The 21,260-nt window shown below is 40.7% G+C and overlaps 1 protein-coding gene across 6 annotated transcripts in view; it reads left to right on the forward strand.

Annotated features, from left to right (window-relative positions):
- Positions 1 to 21,260, forward strand: part of Znf148 (zinc finger protein 148) — a 122,983-nt gene that overhangs the window by 73,445 nt on the left and 28,278 nt on the right. For 5 of the 6 annotated variants that reach the window (XM_021184867.2, XM_021184869.2, XM_029470707.1 and 2 more), the window contains exons 5-7: positions 4,584 to 4,709; positions 14,611 to 14,734; positions 15,870 to 15,953. In XM_021184867.2, coding sequence (XP_021040526.1) covers positions 4,584 to 4,709; positions 14,611 to 14,734; positions 15,870 to 15,953 — 334 coding nt within the window. The remainder of the gene's footprint in view (positions 1 to 4,583; positions 4,710 to 14,610; positions 14,735 to 15,869; positions 15,954 to 21,260) is intronic. The other variant, XM_029470709.1, reaches the window with a different exon arrangement.

A 21,260-nucleotide genomic window follows, 5' to 3' on the forward strand; every position in this document is an offset into this window, starting at 1 on the left:
CTTTGTAGACCAGGCTGGCCTCGAACTCAGAAATCCGCCTGCCTCTGCCTCCCAAGTGCTGGGATTAAAGGCGTGCGCCACCACGCCCGGCTCAACAAGAGTTCTTAAGCTGAGGAGTCAGCTCAGTTGATAGAGTGCTTCCTAGCATGTGGAGTGCCCATCGCCAGCATCACATGTGTCAGACATGGTGCCACAGCCTGCAGAGGGTAGACGTAGGAGCGTGAAAATCAAAGTTCCTGGAGCCGGAGAGACGGACGGCTCAGCAGTTACAAGTCCTTGCTCTGTCGGGACCAGCCCTCAGCTCCCAGCACCTACCTTGGGTGCTCCTATAACTTGAGCTCCAGAGGTCCCTACTTCTAGCCTCATCATGTATCCACACATGCAGACACACATATGTTCACAAAAATAAAATAAAATTTAACTTTAAAAAATGTTGAGATCACCTTCCAGTTCATGAGATCTTGTATATAAGTTTCTTAAAAAATCAAAACCTCTGTCAGGCAGTGGCGAGTCATGCCTTTAGTCCCAGCACTCAAGAGCCAGAGGCAGGCAGATCTCTGGGTTTGAAGTCAGCTTGATCTACACAGTGAGTTCCAGAATAGCCAGGGCTACACAGAGAACCTCACCGCAAAAAAAAAAAAAACAAAAAACAAAAAACAAAAACAAACAAACAAAAAAAACAGAAAAGAGGGGGACCTCTCAAGGAAAGGGTAGGATGACTTAATATCTTTGTGACATTTACATTGTTTTCTTGTTTTTATAGATTATTGTTGTAGTCATGCTTGGACTTGGGAAGGCTGTGAAACTCTTTCATGCTGTCTATCATGCATTGTTTCACTTCACACTTTTCGCTCTTTGAATTTGCCAGCGTCTTTGAAAAAATTTATTTTTATTATTATCTCTCAGTGTATATGATGTATGTATGTGGGCAGAGATCAGAGACAACTTTGTGAAGTTGGTTCTCTCCTTCACCTTTCTTTGCATTCCAGGGTTTGAACCCACGTCTCCAGGTTTGTTCAGCTGTGACTTTATCCCACTAAACCATCTCTTTGCCCCACTCCAGTTCTTTTTGTAAAAAACCTTTTTGTACAAGGTTGCAGTGATTGGGGGACGGGGGGCATAGCTGAGCTTATTAGTTTGTGTTTAGATGAACTGTGTACTTGAAACTTGAGCATAATTAGATTGTTTCATTATAGTAGCAAATGTTTTGGACCATTCTAAAACTATGATTTACTGTCTACCTGGGTTTGTACCCCGCTTATGTTACATGTGTGCCTCATATTTAAAAGATCGTATAAATATGATCAATTTCCATGTATGTGTAAGAAAAACTGTATTTTTTAAAAAATTGTGTGCTCATGAAGAACTGTTGCCTGTAGAACTTACTTATGAGTCAGCTTTAACTGTGTATTAAAGAGTTCCTGTGTTTCCTGTTTTGGGATTTTTTTTGAGACATGATCTCTGTTCAGTCCTGGTGCTCTAGAACTCACAGAGATCCTCCTGCCTCTGCTCCTCCAAAACTGGGATATGGTTGCATGTGTGTGTGTATGTGTGTGTGTTTCACCCCCATTATAAACAACATGACAACAAAGTGTCAGAATTGCGTTTTGGAGCCTCTGTGAAATTGAGCAATTCCACAGCTGCCTTATCTCTCTTCCCTCTATTTGCTGTGTGCCCAGCCTCAGTGCCCAGCCGCAGCCTGATACAGTTATTAGTCAAGCAGTGCTGTGCTTGTTGTCACCTGACATCCAGCCGCATCTCTGAGATGCTATGGATCTTTGGTACCATATTTTTTGTAGTGTTTTGAAAATGTAGTCACACTAACTGTTATTTTGGGGGCACAAGCCTTAGCTTTAGTGTCCCTAACAAATGAGACCCAGTCTCCGTTCACAGTACCACCTGACAGAGCAATAATGGGGAGCACAGAAAGGGAAGCTGGGCTGAGAAGAGGACTGGAGTCCACGGTTAGGGTTCTGACGTGAGATAAAGGTTTAAACACAGAGCAAGAGTAACTTCCGTAGCTAGCAACCCTGGTCAGCGCATACCACCCCCCCCCACCCCCACCCCCGACTGGCATTTGACTGTCTTTGTCTGGGCTTTAGTCTATCCTGAGTGGCCTGTTAATTTGTTGAAATCTGTGTGAAATCCCTTCCCAGGAGACAGTTCCTTCCTTGGCTGGCACTTTGGGCTTTGGCCATCCCCTCCCTAGGGAAACAGCAATTCCTTGGGGCCCAGTGTCTGCTTGGTAGGCAGTTAGAGGCACTTTGTTCTTGTCAGGGCGCTTAAATCATTAGCACTCTGTGTCTCCTTAGATGCTTTTCAGGGGGTTCTGGTGTATTTTTAACAAAATTACAGAATTTTTTGTATTCATTTTAATGATAAGTTTAAAAGGTTGCAGTGAGGAGGTTGACTGGTTATCCTCAGTCCGATGATAATTAACTGTATCATTAGTGTCCTTAGAACCTTGGTGTTTTAAAGATAAGCAGCTCTGGAACCCAGATTTGAAGATGGGATAACAGTGTTGTTGACATTGAATGCATCCTGGACTCTGTTTCTCTAATTATTGTATAGTAAGCATTATGTCTTAAGTAAAACCTTATACGACTTTATAATTATACCTTTGGTAGTGATTTGTTGAAAAGGCTAGGAAATGTGAGCATAGAAAAAAAGGAAAATATATTGAACATAAATGAAAAACATTGTTTCCATTATTTGATTGAATTTTCTCTTGATATGATCAGTTTTTAGAATTTTGTGGTTTTCTTGATCTTAAAAAAAAAAAAGGACATCAAAATGTCTAAATATAGTTCCCAATACTGTATTGACTTTTGCTGGAACCTAGCCTTTCATGTGCCTATAACCTTAGTATTAGACCCTTAATTGCTTGTGGCAAGGGAACTGGTGTTGCTTACCTCACTGTTCGCTCTTAGGTCTTACCCCTTTCCAAGACACCATTAATCATTTTTTTTTCTCTACTTCAACACAGTTTCTCAGTTTCATATACTCCGTTTTTGTTTTTCGACTGCTTATTGATTACTTTCTAGCACTTTGTGTACGTGGTGTATGTGTACATCCAGTCACTCTGAAAACATTATGTAGGTTCAGCCAAAGCGAAGAGTATACTTTTGAGGTGGGTGGCTACAAAAGACTTTGTCCCATGTGTGAAGCAGAAAGCAGGGGAGGTTTATTCCGTGTGAGCACACACAGAAGAGAACCACACAGGTCCAGTAAGCTGAGCCTTGCTTTTAGAGCACTGACGAGAGGTTTAGGTTTACATGAATTGGGGTGTTTGCAGGGTGGGGGCAGCAGCAAGAGGTAATTACCAGCCCTGAGTGTGCAGTCCTGTCACGTGGGTGGTGGATGTTGTCTTAGCTCTGGTTGATCTTGCAGAAGTCTCTTGCTTACCAGGATGGGTGTTTATCAGAATAGGATTGCTTCTGCTCCAGGGAACTCTGCCTTGTGAGGATATGCTGTACTGGGTATCCAAGGTGATGCCAGAGGAAAGGCCAAGGACGATGATTTACCTATGCCATCAACCATTCAGGAGATGAGATAGATTATACAGACACTCCTGGAGAGGGAAGAAGGCGACCCAAGGTAAAGGAGACAGACATATAACCAAAGTAGTAAAGCCAGGCTTTTATCCTGAATTTAGTTACCTTGAAGCCCAAGGAAACAGTCAGCTCGTTTGTTTGTTTGTTTATTTGTTTTTAAACAAAAACAGTTTCTAAGTGCCTGTTACAATTCTCCCCTGTATATGAATATTCTCAACCTTGAGAAAACTAGAGGATCACTAATCTATCCTTATAGATTTCCTGACTAGTCAGAGGCATATACAACAGAGCAGGATGTTTATACCTAAGAGTGAAGTGCCCCTATAGAGCAGAGTCAAAGAACATGGAGGAAATTCTCTTGGGAGTCGTACTTGTCACAAGCATCATGTGGGTGAAATCTAGTGAAAGGAAATTAGTGTCAGGTAACCATGTGTAAGATTCATTTCCTCCTAACTTCCTGGCTATAGTTACTCTTGGAAGGGCATACACAAGTATCTTCGTTTTTGTTACTGACTTTAAGACAAGGTTTTGGTATGCAGTCTGGATTGGCTTCAACCTCATGATCCCCTCCCCCACCTTTTGCCTCCCAGTGTTGCAGATACAGGGATATGTTACCATGTCATTTCAATTCTGACACCTACCCCCACCCCCCATACACACCGTTTGTCTCTGAACAGTTCTCTCGACATCTGGCTCACTGTCCTGTGCTTTGATTTTATTCATCCCTCATCACCACAATGGAATTTATCCTGGTTGGTTTGATCTGGTTTCCATGTTTAGGGAGAAAGAACAGATGTCAAGGATTTAACTACCAGTCAAAGCTTTTGGCTAATTTCAAACAATTAAAGCAGTATAGAATGACTATACAGAACTTTCTTGGAGTCCATCCTCAGGCTTAATTCTGTCTGTCCTGTGGGCGATGTCCGAGCATCCCCAAAGCACTCTGAGGTTATCTTGTTAGTTGTGCTTCTGCAGAGTACACATTGGACTTGATGCATTTCTAAAACCAGCTTTGTTTTTTTTAAACAGATAAGTGTAAAGCAGGAAATTACTTTTACTGATGTATCTGAGCAACTGATGAGAGACAAAAAACAAGTCAGAGAGCCAGTAGACTTACAGAAAAAGAAGAAGCGGAAACAACGCTCTCCTGCAAAAGTAAGAGACTGTGCTAAGGGGTGGTCGCTAACCTTTCATTTTAACTGTTGGGTTATCTATCCTGTGGGCAGAACCCCTTTCAACCTTAATCCAGATGTAGAGATCTTAATGTGGATCAGTAGTTGGTGTGCTGTGCCTGCTTCTGTAGGAGGAAGTAGAGAAGAGAGATGCATACCTGTGTGGATGTGGTGGGCCATGGCTTACAATCTCTCTCTCTTCCCCACCCCTCTCTCTCCTCCCCCCCCCACCTCATCTGTATTACCCCTTCCTTTTTTCCCCTAAAAATGAATTTTCGTCTTTCCATGTCTCCCTTATATATACAAACTAACAAGATATATATGATCCTTGCTTATTCATATTTTAATACAAGTGTTGATGTTTCATGAAAGTTCACGGTGCTCATCAGAGACACCTTTAATAGACTGTACGCTCCCTGAGGGCAGAGGCCTCATCTTATCACAGCTGTATCAAGAGCCTGAAGTGGGAGACTGAATGGACACTTGATTGGTGCTGTTTGAGGCTGTCCTCTTTTGTGTTTTCCCTTGCAGTGGCAGTGTCGTGCTGTTGTGTAGTATGAAGCAGTGGGAATTCATCTTCATAGTTATTTCCCCCATGTTTTACCTTGTGTAGTAAAGACGCCATCCTTTCCCTCATCCTTTACTAGCAAGGTCTCAGCCGAAACTCGTCTTGAACTTAAGGTGTAGCCAAGGATGACTTTGTGCTTTTCTCCAGCCTCTGTGTCTTAAGTAGGATTACACCGGACTATGCCACCATGCATAGTTTATACAGGACTGGAGACTGGATAAAGGGTTTTATGCATGTTAGACACGTGCTTTGCATTCTGAGCCGCGTCTTCAGTTCCCCCTTAAAATATATATGCCTCCCTCCCCCTTTGTGACAAGTTCTTGCTATGATCTAGGTTAGGCTGACCTTGAACTTGAAGCCTTCTACCTCCATCTCCTGATTGCTGGGATTATAGGCATGCACTACCCTGCTAATTAAGTAACAGGGTCTTTTTGGTGGCTACTTAATTGTAGTTTTTATTTAAAATCATAATCATTATCTATCTTGTACACTTGATAGTGTAGTGGCAAGAGCAGTTAGTAGTACTGGCTTGCAAGAGCAGACTGCTAACGTTTCAGCAGACTAGGAAATCCTCCTGTTCCTCTCATTCCCCATTGTTAGACACCCCTTGCTACTGTCTAAGGGATACAGAACATATGCCTACGGTATTCTATTATATAAAATAAGTGAGTTATATTTTTGATTCTCTGCCATATATATTCCCTTTCTGTCTACAAAATTTAGTAGATTTGTATAAATGTAATTTCCTGATTTTTCAACTTGTAGAGTATACTTAACCCATTTTTGTACTTAAAGTTAACAATAGTTTTGTTTTTATAGTGCTAGAGATCACTCACACACACACACACACACACACTCACACATACACATGCACACACACATGCACATACACACAAGCCCTTACTCATTCTAGACAAGCATTATATCATTGAGCCATATCCCTAACTCTGAAAAGTGTTTAAGCATTTTTATTAACCGAGTAATAAATTACCTTGGCAAGATCATGTTATAATTAATAATCGGTTTGCTGGACATTGCTGTGTTGTTGTATTCTTTTCATTTCCTTTTAAAGTCGATGCTGTATGTGTATCGGTGCCGTCTGTTTCTGGAATCAGGAGTGTACTCTTGATTTCCAGAGCTGTTGTGCAGGTTATGTTTTTGAGTGAGTGCCTGTGACTGGGCTGCTGCACTCCTGAGAGCCCAGAGGTCACGCACAAGAGCCACACTGGAGCTGGAATGCACGTGGGGCCATACTAAATTCATCTTTCTCATTTGTCTCACATTTTGTGTTTCACATTTTATGGAATATTCCTGCTCCCCCCCCCCCACACACACACATACATTTTGTTTGTTTGTTTGTTTATTTATTATGTGTACATTGTAGCTGTCTTCAGACACTCCAGAAGAGGGCATCAGATTTTTGTTACGGATGGTTGTGAGCCACCATATGGTTGCTGGGATTTGAACTCAGGACCTTTGGAAGAGCAGTCGGTACTCTTAACCGCTGAGCCAAGATTAACTTCCTAAATAAGTGATGGTTGATTGTGCTACTTTGTGCTCCCTGTTTACATGTGAGAAATCTGTTTTAAGATTTTAGGTTTTATTTACTTATTTATTTTTATTGTATGTGGATTTTGTCTATGGGTATATACCATGTTCATGCCTAGTGTCTGTCTCCACCAGAAGACACTTTAGATCCCTTGGAACAGTAGTGGCAGGTGGCTGTGACCACTCACAACTGAACCCAGGTGCTCTGGAAGAGCAGCAAATGCTCCTAGCCTGAGCCAGCTCTGCAGACTCTGCTCAAAACATGTACTGCTATTATTTCGCTAGATATTTTATTGCCCTGTTTTACTGGTGCTATTCTGTAAGTTATTATTTTTTTTTTAAAGGTTGATTTACTTTGTGTATGTATGTGAATCAAGTGCAAGCCTGGTGTCTGAGGAAGTCAGAAGAGGGCACTGGCTCACCTGAAACTGTGAGCCAGCCTGTGCTGCTGAGAACCAGACTCTGGTCCTTGAGTGCTGAGCCATCTTTTCAGCACCTGTTTTTACTATTTTTAAATTATGTGTGTGTTTGCATATGAATGCTGGTGCTCTTGGAGGACATTAAAGGGCATTGGATTCCCTGCTGCTAGAGTTCCATGGTGGTGAGCTGCCTGACTTGGGTACTGGGAGTCAGACCCGGGCCCTCTGCAAGAACAGTGCATGCTTCTAACCACTTAACTCACCAGCCCGCCTCTGAAATCTCACTGAAGTCTAGATAATTAGTGTCCTGTAGAAGATGACTGCAGTCTTGTCTAAGTCAGTTTTTTGAGGATGTCTAATTTAAAAGCATCACTACAATAATTTGTCCCAATTATTGTAGCGGCTGGATGAGAGACAACCTGTTCTAAGTGTAATATACATAAGAAAGCATTCCAGGCAGTCCTTCCAGGGAATTCTTAGAACAGTAAAGTACAGAGCAGACACAAATGAAAATAACAAAAATAGTTACTTTAAAAATTGTTAAAATTGTTCCCAGCAGGGTATGGTGATGTATTCCTCTAATCTCAGCACTTGGGAGGCAGAGACAGGTAGATCTCTTGTTTGTCAAAGCCAACCTGGTGTACATAGTGAGTTCTAGAACAACCAGAGTTATACAGAGAGACCCTGGATTTTTTGTTGTTGTTGTTTTGTTTTGTTTTGTTTTTAAGATTTATTTTATTTACATGAATATACTTAGCTTTCTTCAGACACACCAGAAGAGGGCATCAGATTCCATTACAGATGGCTGTGAGCCACCATGCGGTTGCTGGAAATCGAACTCAGGACCTCTGGAAGAGCAGTTAATGCTCTTAACGCTCTATCCCTGAGAGACCCAGTCTTAAAAACAGAACAAGAAAGCCGGGCGTGGTGGCGCACGCCTTTGATCCCAGCACTTGGGAGGCAGAGGCAGGTGAATTTCTGAGTTCGAGGACAGCCAGGGCTATACAGAGAAACCCTGTCTCGAAAAACAAAAAACAAAAACAAAAACCAGCCAACCAAACAAAAGAACAAGAACAGCAACAAAAACCTATACAAATTGTTCTTGCATGTTACAGAGTGGACAGAGAAAAGTGTGACTAGTTTTAACATTGGTCTTCAGTTCCCCAGGTGAGTGGTTTCTTATGTCTGAAATGTTAGGACTTTACGCATAAGCTGGGTTCTGTTACACCTCCTCAGATATGTGTTAGTGCCATATTCAGATATTTCATTGAAGTAACTTACTCTGCCATTTTCATCGAAGATAAGTTTATCTTGGGTTTATAGTTTATAAATCAATGTGTCGATTGAGGGTTTTCTTTTTCAGTTTTAAGTTTCTCAGAATTCTAGGTGTAATATATGTTATGACAGTGTATAAGACTTTGGGGAAAGTTGTCAGAGAGTGGAAGGTTTAGGAATAATACGTAGTAGATGAGTGTGAGAACTAGAATTCAATATCTTTGGAAGGCTACTCTTTGCAAAGACATTTTTCAAACCTCAGTCTTTGCCCACTATCCGTGTCTTTCCTCTATGCTGCTGTGTCAGATGAGATCTGTATAGGAAATGCAGCTGACGTACTGTGATGGAACTCTGTTGAGCACATCAGAGCTCATGTCATGCTAACCAGGTCACCGTCACAGTGGGGAGGGCCACATTGTTAGCCATGGTAGTGAGGAGTACCACATTGCTCTGCCAGCATCAGCTGCTGACAGACACTAAGCAGTGGTTATGTTCAGAATCTTTGTCATCTTAAAGTAGGCAAGGATGCTTTGTCACTGAGTTGGGGGGTATTATCTAGGTTAAGGTATTTTCTCTATTGTGAAAGAATCTACTTATGAAAATAGAGGAAAATTATAGACACTTGTTTCTTTCAAATGCCAAATTTCTCCTTTGGGTGAGGGAGGAAACCCTAGAGCTTCATGCATGCAAGAAAAACACTGTACTGTTAAACTCTATACCCCCAGCCCAAAGATTATTTCATTTTAATCAAAGTAGTCCATTTAGCCATAAATCACCTTTTGCTGTCTTTGTGCTGACGTTATAAACCCTTTAAAGTCATATGTCTTGTAAAACAGCCCCATGAGAAGACTGTTCTTTCCCCTCACTGTGGTGACGACAGCATAGACTTGGAAGCGTTCTCTCAACTGCTGGTGATTGCTTCACTGTCTCATTCCTTAAGGACAGGCCACTCACTCTTACATCACTGTGTCTGTGAACTACTCAGCATCACTGTTTTGCCTCTTTAAATCTGTCTTTGTTCTGTATTACAGATAGCTAAAGTTGTTAGAAGCTGTGATGTCTGTGTGAATGTATTTATGTGTCTCAGTGTATTTATGTCAGTGGTTGTACCCCTACCCCCATGCCCTGTGTTAGTTGTAATCACATAGTATAAACCGTTTCTAGGTTTTTCGTGCCATTTAGTGCTCCACTGAGAAAGAGCAGTGTGGTTTTAGTTACTTCTATTCTGCAGTATGGAATTTAACAAAGTTTGTTATTTAACAAAGAACTTGAGTGCCTGATCTCTTGACTAGAGCTAAAGAAAGGACGTGGATTATTATTAGAGCCCTTTAGGAGATGTGAATACGGGCTAGTTGTTCAGAATGTGCTGGGCTCTTGAAGAATGAGCATATTCCACACAGCAATTATGAACTCCATGGTTGCCTCCCAGCAGTTAGCATGCATCATTGGCCGTAGAAAGCAGCTGAGATTAAGACGGGATGATTGTTAAATGAGGAAGAAACATTTCTGAAACAGCAGCAAGTGGATGTCATACTCTCTTCTCCATGCTGCCTTGGCTTGTGGAAGAACTACCTTTGAAGATGAAAATAGGAAATCAAACATGCTAATGAGAACATGAGGGAAGAAAGTGGAACATTAGAAAAAGAGTATACTAGTAATTCACTAATCTGGATTTACCAGAATATGGCTGTATTATGGGGAAATTGTTTTCTATAGAACTGAACCTTTAAAAAGATTCTGATGCTGAGAAAAATCATCTTTTAGAAACTATCACCACATCTTTAAATTCAGGAAGCAAGCAAGGACCTTTCTAAAGCTAACAGTCACAGGCTAATGAGATGGCTCAGTGGATAAAGGCACTTGCCGCCAAGTCTGACTGTCTTGAGTTTGATTCAGGACACACATGATAGGAGGGAACTGCCACCTGCAAGTTGTTCTCTGTGTGTCTGCAAGGGTCACACTCAAATAAGGCCAGTGTGCTGAATATGGGTTGTGTTCCATTCTTTTGACACAGTGAGTTTCATATTCTGCCACTGTTAAAAGCTTGCCACTTAAGCATGAGAGACTGAAGAAACTGTGAATATGAGGGACTGGTTCTGCGTAGTGTGGTCACATGACTCTTAACTCTGCATGGCCTTGCTATACCTTCGGGGTTGGTTCCTTTAGAGAAGGAAGAAAATCTCATAACTGACTAGAGAGGTTTTAAATCAGTACCTCTTAACCTTCCTAATGCCGTGACCTTTAATACAGTTCCTCGTGTGTAGTGACCCCCGTACCATAAAATTATTTCATAACTGTAATTTTGCTACTGTTGTGAATTATAATGCAGATATCTGATATGCAGGATATCTGCTACATTATTTACCCTGTGAAGGATTGTTTGACCCCGGAAGAGGTAATGACCCACAGGTTGAAAAACACTGTTCTAAATCATTTCCTCTAAATTCTCCAGTTTGAGTGGCTTAAATGTTGATAAACGTTTATGTTAAGTTAAGGTATTACAATACTCGTAGTCTGTTAGATTAAAATATCATGGATAATCTTAGTAGTATAAGATTTGGGAAGAACCTTTTCTAATGGAGGAGTGTTAGTGATCCTGGAGGGAGTTCTTTCAATTGAAGAAGCAGAATTTAGGCCTTTACTTAACAAAAAGACATGTGTTATGAGGGCCATCCTCATTCCTGACATCTCTCCCGCTATCTCCTTGAGTTGCGTGCGTGCAAAACTCTACATGTGACACTAGCTAGGAACAAATTTATCTCAAACAAAAAAACACATAATGAACTAAAAGATTAGGGATATAGAATCGCTAGGGTATTCCACTTGGTACCAGTTTTTCTTTCTGTAAATTTAGTTTAACACGATTAATCAAATATAAAATGAGTTGGATATTTAAATTATTGCTAATTTGTTCACTTGGTAATAGGAGAGCCTGACTGTTGGGTCTTTAAAATGTCCTGTTTCTGCTGAAGTAGCAGGGCAAGAAGAAACTAAAGCTCCCAGAGCTGCTTGGCTCTCCTAGAGCTGGGCTTGGAGGAGCACACCTGTAATTCCAGTTTTGGGGACCATGACTCCGGCCTGCAGGGTCAGAGTCTTTCTTCAAAACAAAATCCCCAACCAAAATAAAAGAGTGCTGTCTCCCACGTCCTAAACACGAACCTGCAGCCCACTGTGCTGTGACGGGGATCATATGTTGAGTAGGAGGAAAGCAAAGCAAAAAATAGTTTTTGGTACTAATAGCAAGTAAGGCTGCTAATCTTCAGAGCAAATGTCTCAAACCACTGGATCATAATTTGAGAAGATCCTAAAGGATATAAACAAGAATAGGCCAAGTGCCGAAGAAGACAGTTTGGCCAGAATTAATATGCTGCAGCTGCCATGCCTGAGCTTTGTCTTAGAATGCTCTGTGGTAGCTGGTCCACGGGGGATATGAAGGCCAAAAGATGGAGAAATACATTTTTAGCAAAGCCTTTTTGTTTAAGTGGTAAGTTGTGGGGGCTATTTGGTATGGATAGCAGGCAGCTATCTCAAGAGATAGTTACAAAATCCCCACTGTGCCCTAGACTCCAAGCCTGGACATTGGAGTTAGAGCAGTGGATGACACAGACAAGTTCAAGTGAGTGCATTGCAAACAGATTGCAAACTGGAAAAGCCACTGATGTCTGCTTGTACAAGATGGCTTTTACTTTGTCCGTAAACAAAAATATTGTTATACTGGCCTAACAGGAAAAGAAAATTAAATTTAAAATTTCTAAGAACTTGGTATTTCTGCTTGAACTTATAAATATGCTGGATCTTATGTTTGCCCATAAGATGAGTAGTATCCATCTCATCCACATAATTCTACCTTTTATGAAGACCTGTCCATGAAGGGCTTTGTACAGTCAGGATTACATCCGTGTTACAGTTATGCCTGACAAAACCTTTCCTTGCAGTTGCTGTGCTGCAGGAAGCCAGTGAACTGCCATAGCTTTTGGCACTCATTTTTATCAAAGTATGTGAAAAGAGGAAAGCCTGGTATTATTGTCTTACTTATGATATATAATACTTAGTTAGCATCGTTCTGTTTTGCATATTTTGAATTCTATTTTAAGAGGGTTTGTGTATTTTCTTTTGTACAGTGTTAACTTGCATTATTATTAAGTGACTTGGAGGAAGTGAAAAAAATTTTAAACTTGACTGGCCAGAAATCAAACTTTCATTCTCACTGACTGTTCAGGAAACTGTGACACCCACTTCCATTCTCCTGCCAAATGTGTCCCTTCTATGTCTTGGGTGCATAGTCTTGAAGCATTGTTGACCATGTTGGCAATTTGCCCAGAACCCAGAAACCCTGTATAATTTGCATACTAATTATCATTGATTTGCATTCAGTATAGGGTGAACTGTCTTCCTGAATTTAAAGTAAAAAGATACACTAAAGATTAAAGCTGTTTATCCTTCCCTACTTGTCTCTTCTAGGTTGAAGAAGCTATGCTTTATAGGCCCGAGTCACTTCCCATGGTCTTCTGTAGATCTTATGTTGGTCAGTCTCTTGGCTTTCTTTCGTTCTCTTTCTTTTTTTGTTTTGTGTGTGTGAAGAGAAGTGTTAAGATAGGGTCTCCATCGCCCTGGCTGTCCTGGAACTCCCAGTGTAAACCAGGCTAGCCTTGGCGGCACAGAGATCTACCTGCCTCTACTTCTCACGTGCTAGGTTAGTGTACCACCATTCTCAGCTTGCTTTCTATGTGCTTTTTGCCTCCAAAGTTGTTTCCCACTTCCTGGCTAGATGCCTCCTGACCTGATCCTGCTTTCTTCCCTCTCCTTGCCTTCAAGTTCTTGCTGTGTAGCCCAGGCTGCCCTGGGACTCTCTATCCTCCTGCTCCAGACTCCTGTTCTCCACTACACCTGACATCCTCTTAGAATTTTCTATGCTTCTTCACATCAGGTTTTGTCATCTTTTTCTTTCTTCGGTAATGTTAAAAGGGATCGTGTGTCTGACAGACAGGAGATGGTTAAATGCTGCATGCTGAGTAAGTTGTTGGTAAGTTAGAATTCATGAGGCTGAAGGTGAGCTTACACTGCTAACTGTCCAGACCTGACTCACAACATTCTTAATTGCAAGACCCTCGAGATAGATCTAAGGTGCTGTCTTTTCTCCCGTCTTCCTTCCCCATTCTTACGATAGTTGCACAGTATCCATCTTTACAGACCCTAGACTGAGACAGTGTCCAGGTTCTGTTACATTACTGGAGAGCTTCATTTTCTCTTTTTTAAAATATAAGAAAATAACAGCAGTAAACTCTTATCTGACTAAGAAAAATTTTCAGTCTGTAAAATGTATACACACCTTTTATTTGCTCAGCTCCTCATCCATCACAGCCAAGGTATGAATCCTTTTGAAGTAGTTATTAAACATACAGATACAAGTATACTTATACCTATGTGGATATATATGTGATGTGTATACACACACACAAAAGGATACTATATATCCAGATAGACACTGTCTGTCTGTCCGTCTGTCCGTCTATCTATCAATCATCTCTCTCTCTCTCTCTCTCTCTCTCTCTCTCTCTCTCTCTCTCACACGTCCTTTTCAATTGAAAAAATATATACTGGGTTCTGAACCTTTTTGAGTTGAACAAATCCTGATGTTTTTTTCCATTTAAGTAGATAGAATTTCTCAATTCATTAACAGTCGCATAAAATTAAGTTAAATTAGTTTTCTGTGCTTTAGCAGATTGATTGATACCGGACTTTTCTCCCTGCATATATGAGAATTTGAAATTGAAGATTAAACTGTACTTCTAGCAGTCCTTTATAGGAACATGTAGGGACTCTGGTAGTAGGGATGCCATTACACAGGAGGTGGAAGAGAGCTTCCAAGGTTTTTACTATGGACTTTACCCAGTCTAAGTCAGATTGTACTTTCCTACTTTAAAGGTACCACTTTCCTAATAGCCTTTTCCAGATTATTTCTGAAAGAAATTTTTTTTACAACCTCTAGTGATTATTGCTTATGTTGTCCTTTTAAAATGTAGTATTTACATTTTAAAAACTTTGTTTTTTGCCTTTATTTTTTTTTAAACTAGATCCTTACAATAAATGAGGATGGATCACTTGGTTTGAAAACCCCTAAATCTCATGTTTGTGAGCACTGCAATGCTGCCTTTAGAACGAACTATCACTTACAGAGGCATGTCTTCATTCATACAGGTATTGAATTAAAATGGACTTGTGGCCATTAAAATTATTATCATTGTTGTTTTTACCTTCGTATAAATGTCATCTAATCTTAAGACCATAGCTTACTTGGCATTGTCAGTCAAAATCTGTAGCCAGGCCATCAGGAGGAAACCGAGAAAGACTTTAAATGGGAGGACAATTAATTAATTCAGGTATATCCATCTAATAGTGTTAATTGGGTATTCACTTGCCTTAAAGTTCTCTTTTTCAATGAGAGAAAATGCTTACGGATGTAGTAAGAGCCTGTTGGATTCATTTTTCTGTGTATGAGCATCTAGGTGTATGAACAGCACAGGCAGTGTTTGGAAATCAGATATTAGAAATGGTAGCTAACAAAAGTAGAAGTTAAAAATCGTGAAATTGTTGAAAATAGAGCTAAAGGCTGATCACACACCTTTAGAACAGCAAGCTAGAAATATAAATGACTTGGTGGGTAAAGGAGATGTGTTGAAGTAGAAAATGCAGTGATAGCCAGAAGCCGACAGAGAAAGGATTTAAAGAGACCTCAGGGTAGAGAGACCGTGGCTGTAGTCTGTGGAACAGAGGTGAGGACTCCTGTAAGCTTCAAGCCCAGTGGATGAGGAAGCACTTCAGACTTGAGACTGCCCTTGTAAGGTGTGGTGGGAGGAAGGAGGAAGATACCGACCAGCAGTGCAGCATGGAAGCATGGCTTCCCCTGGGCAGACCACAGCACTGGGGATTGAATGCGGTCTCCAGCAGAGACAGACTGCTTTCAAGGACAGGGGTAAGGGGTAGAGAGGGATGGTTAGCCACTGAGAACAGGATGCGCATGCCTTCAGATAGGGAACACCAGGACTCTGGACAGTGCTTCCTTAGCTTGTATCTTTTAAGTTTTGTTTTCTTTTTTATTAAAATGATATAAATGAAATTTTATTTTTTGTGTGATTGTGAAAATGTGAAACTTTAAATCCTGAGGGAAATTTTTGAGGGAAAGTATAACTGTTAATGAAAAATGTTTTTTAAAATCATGTGGTGTTTTAGAATTTCCCCAAATTTGGACTTCTAAGACATATATCCTCAGAAGTAATGACTTAAAGTGTTGTCTTATTCATTAACTAATATATGGATGTCAAATTATTTTAAGGCGAAAAACCGTTTCAATGTAGTCAATGTGACATGCGTTTCATACAGAAGTACCTGCTTCAGAGACACGAGAAGATCCATACTGGTGAGTGCTGCGTCCTGCCTAAGCTCATTGTCATCACCACAGGTGGAGGGAGGGAGGCAGGGAGGGAGGGAGTCTAAAAAGGCACACTGCTTAAGACTATCAGTCTCTTAATTGTAGTTAAATCCAGGTTTTAATGAATTACAACAAACTATTTTGACATAGTTCCATAATAATATAAATTACATATTTTGAGTAACAGAGAAGGAAACTTTCCTGAAATAGCTGTGTAAGCTAAGTAAAATTATCATTCACACTTATAAGCTTGTGGAGTGTTGACTTGTTGAGAATACTAGAGCATAGCATCCTTCATGTCTCTTTGTTACATGGCGTACTGTATCAAGAAAGACACTGCCTATGTCTCCATCCTGGGTTAATGATTTTAAGCAAGTATTTTGGAAGCTCACTAAAGTGATCTATATGTTAAATTTTTCAGTCTCATTTTAAAGCAAATGTCTCAAATTTTCTAAGTGACTTTGATTTAATAGACTATTGACTTTTCTTCTTTGATATTTCTAAGCATTGTAAGAAGATGTTTCTTTGAAATTAATTTACAGTGTTCAGGAGGTGAGGTGTGTGTGTGTGTGTAACTTGGGTTTTAGATTTTGTTGGAATTAAGAATGGTGATAAATGCTAACAGTGAAAATGCCAGGCCTGCGAGTTATTAGGGCCTTGTTATGTCCCTGTCCCAGAGTTATTTTGATGTGGTCTTATGGTATGTGCAGGATCTGTGGAACGGGATCCTTGGACACACTAATAGATAGAAGCAGCCTTTTTTAATCAAAAGCTTTCCTGTGTCATGTTTGGTTTTATTTTGAGACAGGTCTTAACTCTAGCTAAGATGGCCTGGAACTCTGTCTTTATGCCTCAGTCTGCTGAGTGCTGCTGTCATCGGCATGAGCCGCTATGCCGGGCTGAATGGTCTGCTCTTTAACATACTGTTTTGTATATCATTAGGTAAACATTTATCACTCATTTATCACTGGTGGAAGAAAAAAATCATGTGACTTTTATGTGAATTGATAGTTAACTTGAAATTTCAGTGCAATAATAAAAATGTCAGGTACAAGGTGAAAAGAGTTGAATATTTTCATGTGTATTAGATTTTGATGATTTGTTCATTTAACAAAAACTTAGTGGCTGATCTTTCAATGGTTTTCAGTTGCTAGGAGTACACAGAGACTATTTGGAGATAAGAGACTTATGAATAAGCATCATATAATTAAGTGTTGTAGATTTCTTGAGAATTACCCAGAGAAAGCCTCTGCAAAGCAGCCTGAGGCAAAGTTACAAGTCTGTGTGTGACTGGATGGGTGAGCGTGATCTGAGAAAGTGAGACATAATGCTTGTCCTTTTGTCACTCTGACATTGCACTGTGGTGAACTCTGAATGCCCTGGCCACAGTCTTGTAATAGTTCTATCCTGGTTTCCTTCCTGACAAAACAACACGGGACATGCATTTGTTCTAGCTCTCAGTTCCAGGCTGCAGCCTGTCACAGACAAGTCAAGGCTCATACATGCATGCATGCTGGTTCAGTGCACTCTCCTCCAGGCTCAAACCACGTGCTTCTCACTTCTAGGCTGTGTCTTATCACAGCTATGAATGCAACTAAGAAAATCACCATAGACCCGCTCACAGACCCACCTGATCTAGACAGTGTCTCACTGGGACTCCCAGTGATGCTCAAATGTTCCGGTGGCTCTTAAAGCAGACTCACACTTTCTGATTGGGCGAAGGGAAGTGTAATGAGTAGATTATTGAGAATTTACTAAAGAAATACCAGGTGCTGCTGTTTAGTCCTCACATTAGTTTTGAAAGGCAGGAGGTATTACTGTCCTCAGGATATATTAGGCAACAGAGAGAAGATGAGAATTTCTTTAACTTCTACAATGTAGTAAATGAAGTTGCCCAGACTCCAGTTCAAGGCTCTGTCACTCTAGAGACCAAGATACAGCCACTGAGCAAAATGAGACAAGAAATAGCTATATAACTTTTGGCTCTTTGAATTTTTCTTCCTGTCACTAAGCCAGTCAATTTTGGCTTAGCTTCTCTGTGTGTTAGTAACATCTGCAATGAGTAGAAAGCAGAGGCCAGCATTCTCATGTTACAGAAAACAGCCTAGAAGACATACTGACTCCAGAGGAGTCATAACAAGGCAAAGACACTCTCAGAGTCAGTCTCTCCCTCCCCCTCCCCCTCTCCCTCTCCTTCTCCCCCCCCCCTCATGTATACATGTTGGGGAGGGGGAATTTTAATAACAGTTTAATCCAAAGGAATTGAAATTTAAATGTTATAAGGCCAGTAATTTTCAAACTCCCACCCATCCTGTGCTAGCAAGCTTACTGTTTTGAAACTAATTTTTAAATAAAATCCAGCACTGAGGGTTACCAGACATCAAGGCCTGACCTTGGTCCCCAGTACTAACAATAAAAAAAGCAAAAGATGCCAGGGCGAGATGGCACACACCTTTAATCCCAACACTCAGGAGGCAGAGGCAGGCAGATCTTTGAGTTTCAGGACAGCCAAGGCTATACAGAGAAACTGTTTCTAAACAGACAAACAAACAAATGAACAAACCTTAAAAAAAAAACAAAAACAAAATATCAGAGAAAATCCTAAGGCCAATACCTAGCAAATTTACTTCAGTGGCAGCTGTTGAGTCCCAAAGTACAGCTTTAACCACTGCCACACTGTTATATGGGAGAAGACTCACCACCTCGCATCTGGCTGTTCATCCATATCCTCTACAGCAACGTTGTAAATACAGTAAAGGGCTTTTCTGAGCTGTGAATCGTAAGACTGAGAACCCTCAGCTTACAACTGGTCAGAAGTACAGATGAGAGGACTTGAAGCAGCGTCTGAGGAGAGGAGAGTCTTGCGCAGGCCCTTGTGGGGTTGGATTCCAGCTCAAGTTATGTTAGCTTCTGGGCAAAGGAGATGTCTGTGTTTCTGAATCCACTTAAATGATTAACTTCACCCAATCTTTTATATTGTCAATTAGTAGTATATAATGTAAAAGTATTAAAAGTCCAGAGAGCAGGAATTTATTACAATTTTACAAATTCCTTTCAGTTTTCATGGGTTGATATCAGTACTTTGTGGTAAGCTTCCATAAAGATGGAAAATATAAAAATCACATTAGTGTTTTGTTGTTGTTTGTTTTTATTACTTTAAAAAAATTTTTATTAGATATTTTCTTCATTTACACTTTAAATGCTATCCCCTTTCCCTGCTCACCAACCTACCCACTCCCACTTCCTGGCCCTGGCATTCCTCTACACTGGGGCATAGAGCCTTCACAGGCCCAAGGGCCCCTCCTCCCATTGATGACTGACTAGGCCATCTTCTGCTGCATATGTAGCTAGAGCCATGAGTTACACCATGCGTTTTCTTTGATTGGTGGTTTAGTCTCTGGGGGGGGGGGGGGGTACTGGTTAGTTCAAATTGTTGTTCCTCCTATGGAACTGCAAACCCCTTCAGCTCCTTGGGTCCTTTCTCTAGCTCCTTCATTGGGGACCCTGTGCTCTGTCCAATGGATGACTGTGAATATCCACCTTTGTATTTGTGAGGCACTGGCAGAGCCTCTCAGGAGACAGCTATATCAGCAAGCTCTTGTTGGCATCCGCAATAGTGTCTGGGTTTGGTGGTTGTATATGGGATGGATTCCCCAGGTGGGGCAGTCTCTGGATGGTCATTCCTTCAGTCTCTGCTCCACATGTTGTCTCTGTAACTCCTTCCATGGGTATTTTGTTCCCCCTTCTAAGAAGGATTGAAGTGTCCACACTTTGGTCTTCCTTCTTCTTGAGTTTCATGTGTTTGGTGAATTGTATCTTGGGTGTTCCTAGTTACTTTCTCATATATGGTTTCTCTGTGTAGACCAGGCTATCCTCAAACTCAACCATCTGCCTGCTTCAGCCTCCCAAGTGCTGGGATTAAAGTCATATGCTACTTCTACCACTATGCAGCTAAAAACTGCACTGATTATTAGCATTGTCATTTAAAATAGCCTTTAAGGAAGCACTCTTCAGCGCTAACTTATCATTGAGTTTTGTTTTTTTATTACTTCCCACTATAAAAAGAGAATCCCAGTCTTATTATGGTTTGAACTTTATTAATAAAAACTTTGTAGAAGTTTATCTTTTTATATTTGTATCATTCAGCAACTTTGATTACTTCTTGGAACACTAAGTCTAATATATTTACTGTCTAATATATTTTATAGGATATGCTGTCTTAGTTCTCCTCTTACTCTCTCAGTTCTTAGGCCTCTATTTTGTTGACATTCCTGTCATTCATTCATTCATTCATTCATTTTATTAAGATAGTGTCTCACTATATACCCCAAGCTGGCCTGAAACTGTGTAGACTGGGCTGGCTTTGAACTCAAAGAGGTCCACCTGCTCTGTCTTATAAATGTTGGCGTATCAAAGGTGTATGCCTTTACAACTGGGCTCTCTCATTTATTCAATTGAAGGCATGGTCCCTCCTTACAGGGATGGTTACTAGACCCCAGTGTCTGTGATTTCTATTTCGTTGCTGTAAGACCCGCCATGCTTGCTCACACTGTTAGGACCTGGATTTTAAGATTCCCTTTTCTTTACAAGGACCCAGAATTCAGTCATTCTACCTCTTCTCTAAATTACTTTTTGTTGCTGTGATTAAACACTAACCAAAGCAGCTTATGTGAGAAGAGGGGCTTATTTCGGTATTTAGATTACAGTCCACTATCAAGGGAAGCCAAAGCAGGAACTCAAGGCAGAAACTGAAGTAGAGCCCGTGGAGGAAGAACGTTGCTTACTGGCTTGCTTGCTTTGACTTCCTCATTTATCTCTCTTATACAGCTTGTGCCTACCTGTCCAGTTGTGACACCATCCACAGTGGACTGAGATTTCTGCATAAATTAGCAGTTAATAAGATGCTCCACAGACAGGACCACAAGCCTGTCTGATAGAAAATGTCTCAGTGCATGTTCCCTGGTCTCATGCTGAGACAAGTTTCCTTGTCAGGTTGAGAAATTAAGTTAACTGTGACGTTCCATTTTGTCAATTTTGGCACACAAACCTCTTCTTAAAACTATAACCTTTCCTTTCTTGTTTTCAAAATCTCCTATTAATATCTTAATATAAGATACTTTTTAAAAGTCCCAGTCTTTAAAGAATTTCATATGCAGCTAGAGATACAAGCTCCGGGGGCACTGGTTAATTCATATTGTTGTTCCACCTATAGGGTTGCAGACCCCTTCAGCTCCTTGGGTACTTTCTCTAGCCCTGTGTTCCATCCTATAGATGACTGTGAGCATCCACTTCTGT

The sequence above is a fragment of the Mus caroli genome, chromosome 16, assembly GCF_900094665.2.
Source record: "Mus caroli chromosome 16, CAROLI_EIJ_v1.1, whole genome shotgun sequence".
In the NCBI taxonomy this organism is placed as follows: domain Eukaryota; kingdom Metazoa; phylum Chordata; class Mammalia; order Rodentia; family Muridae; genus Mus; species Mus caroli.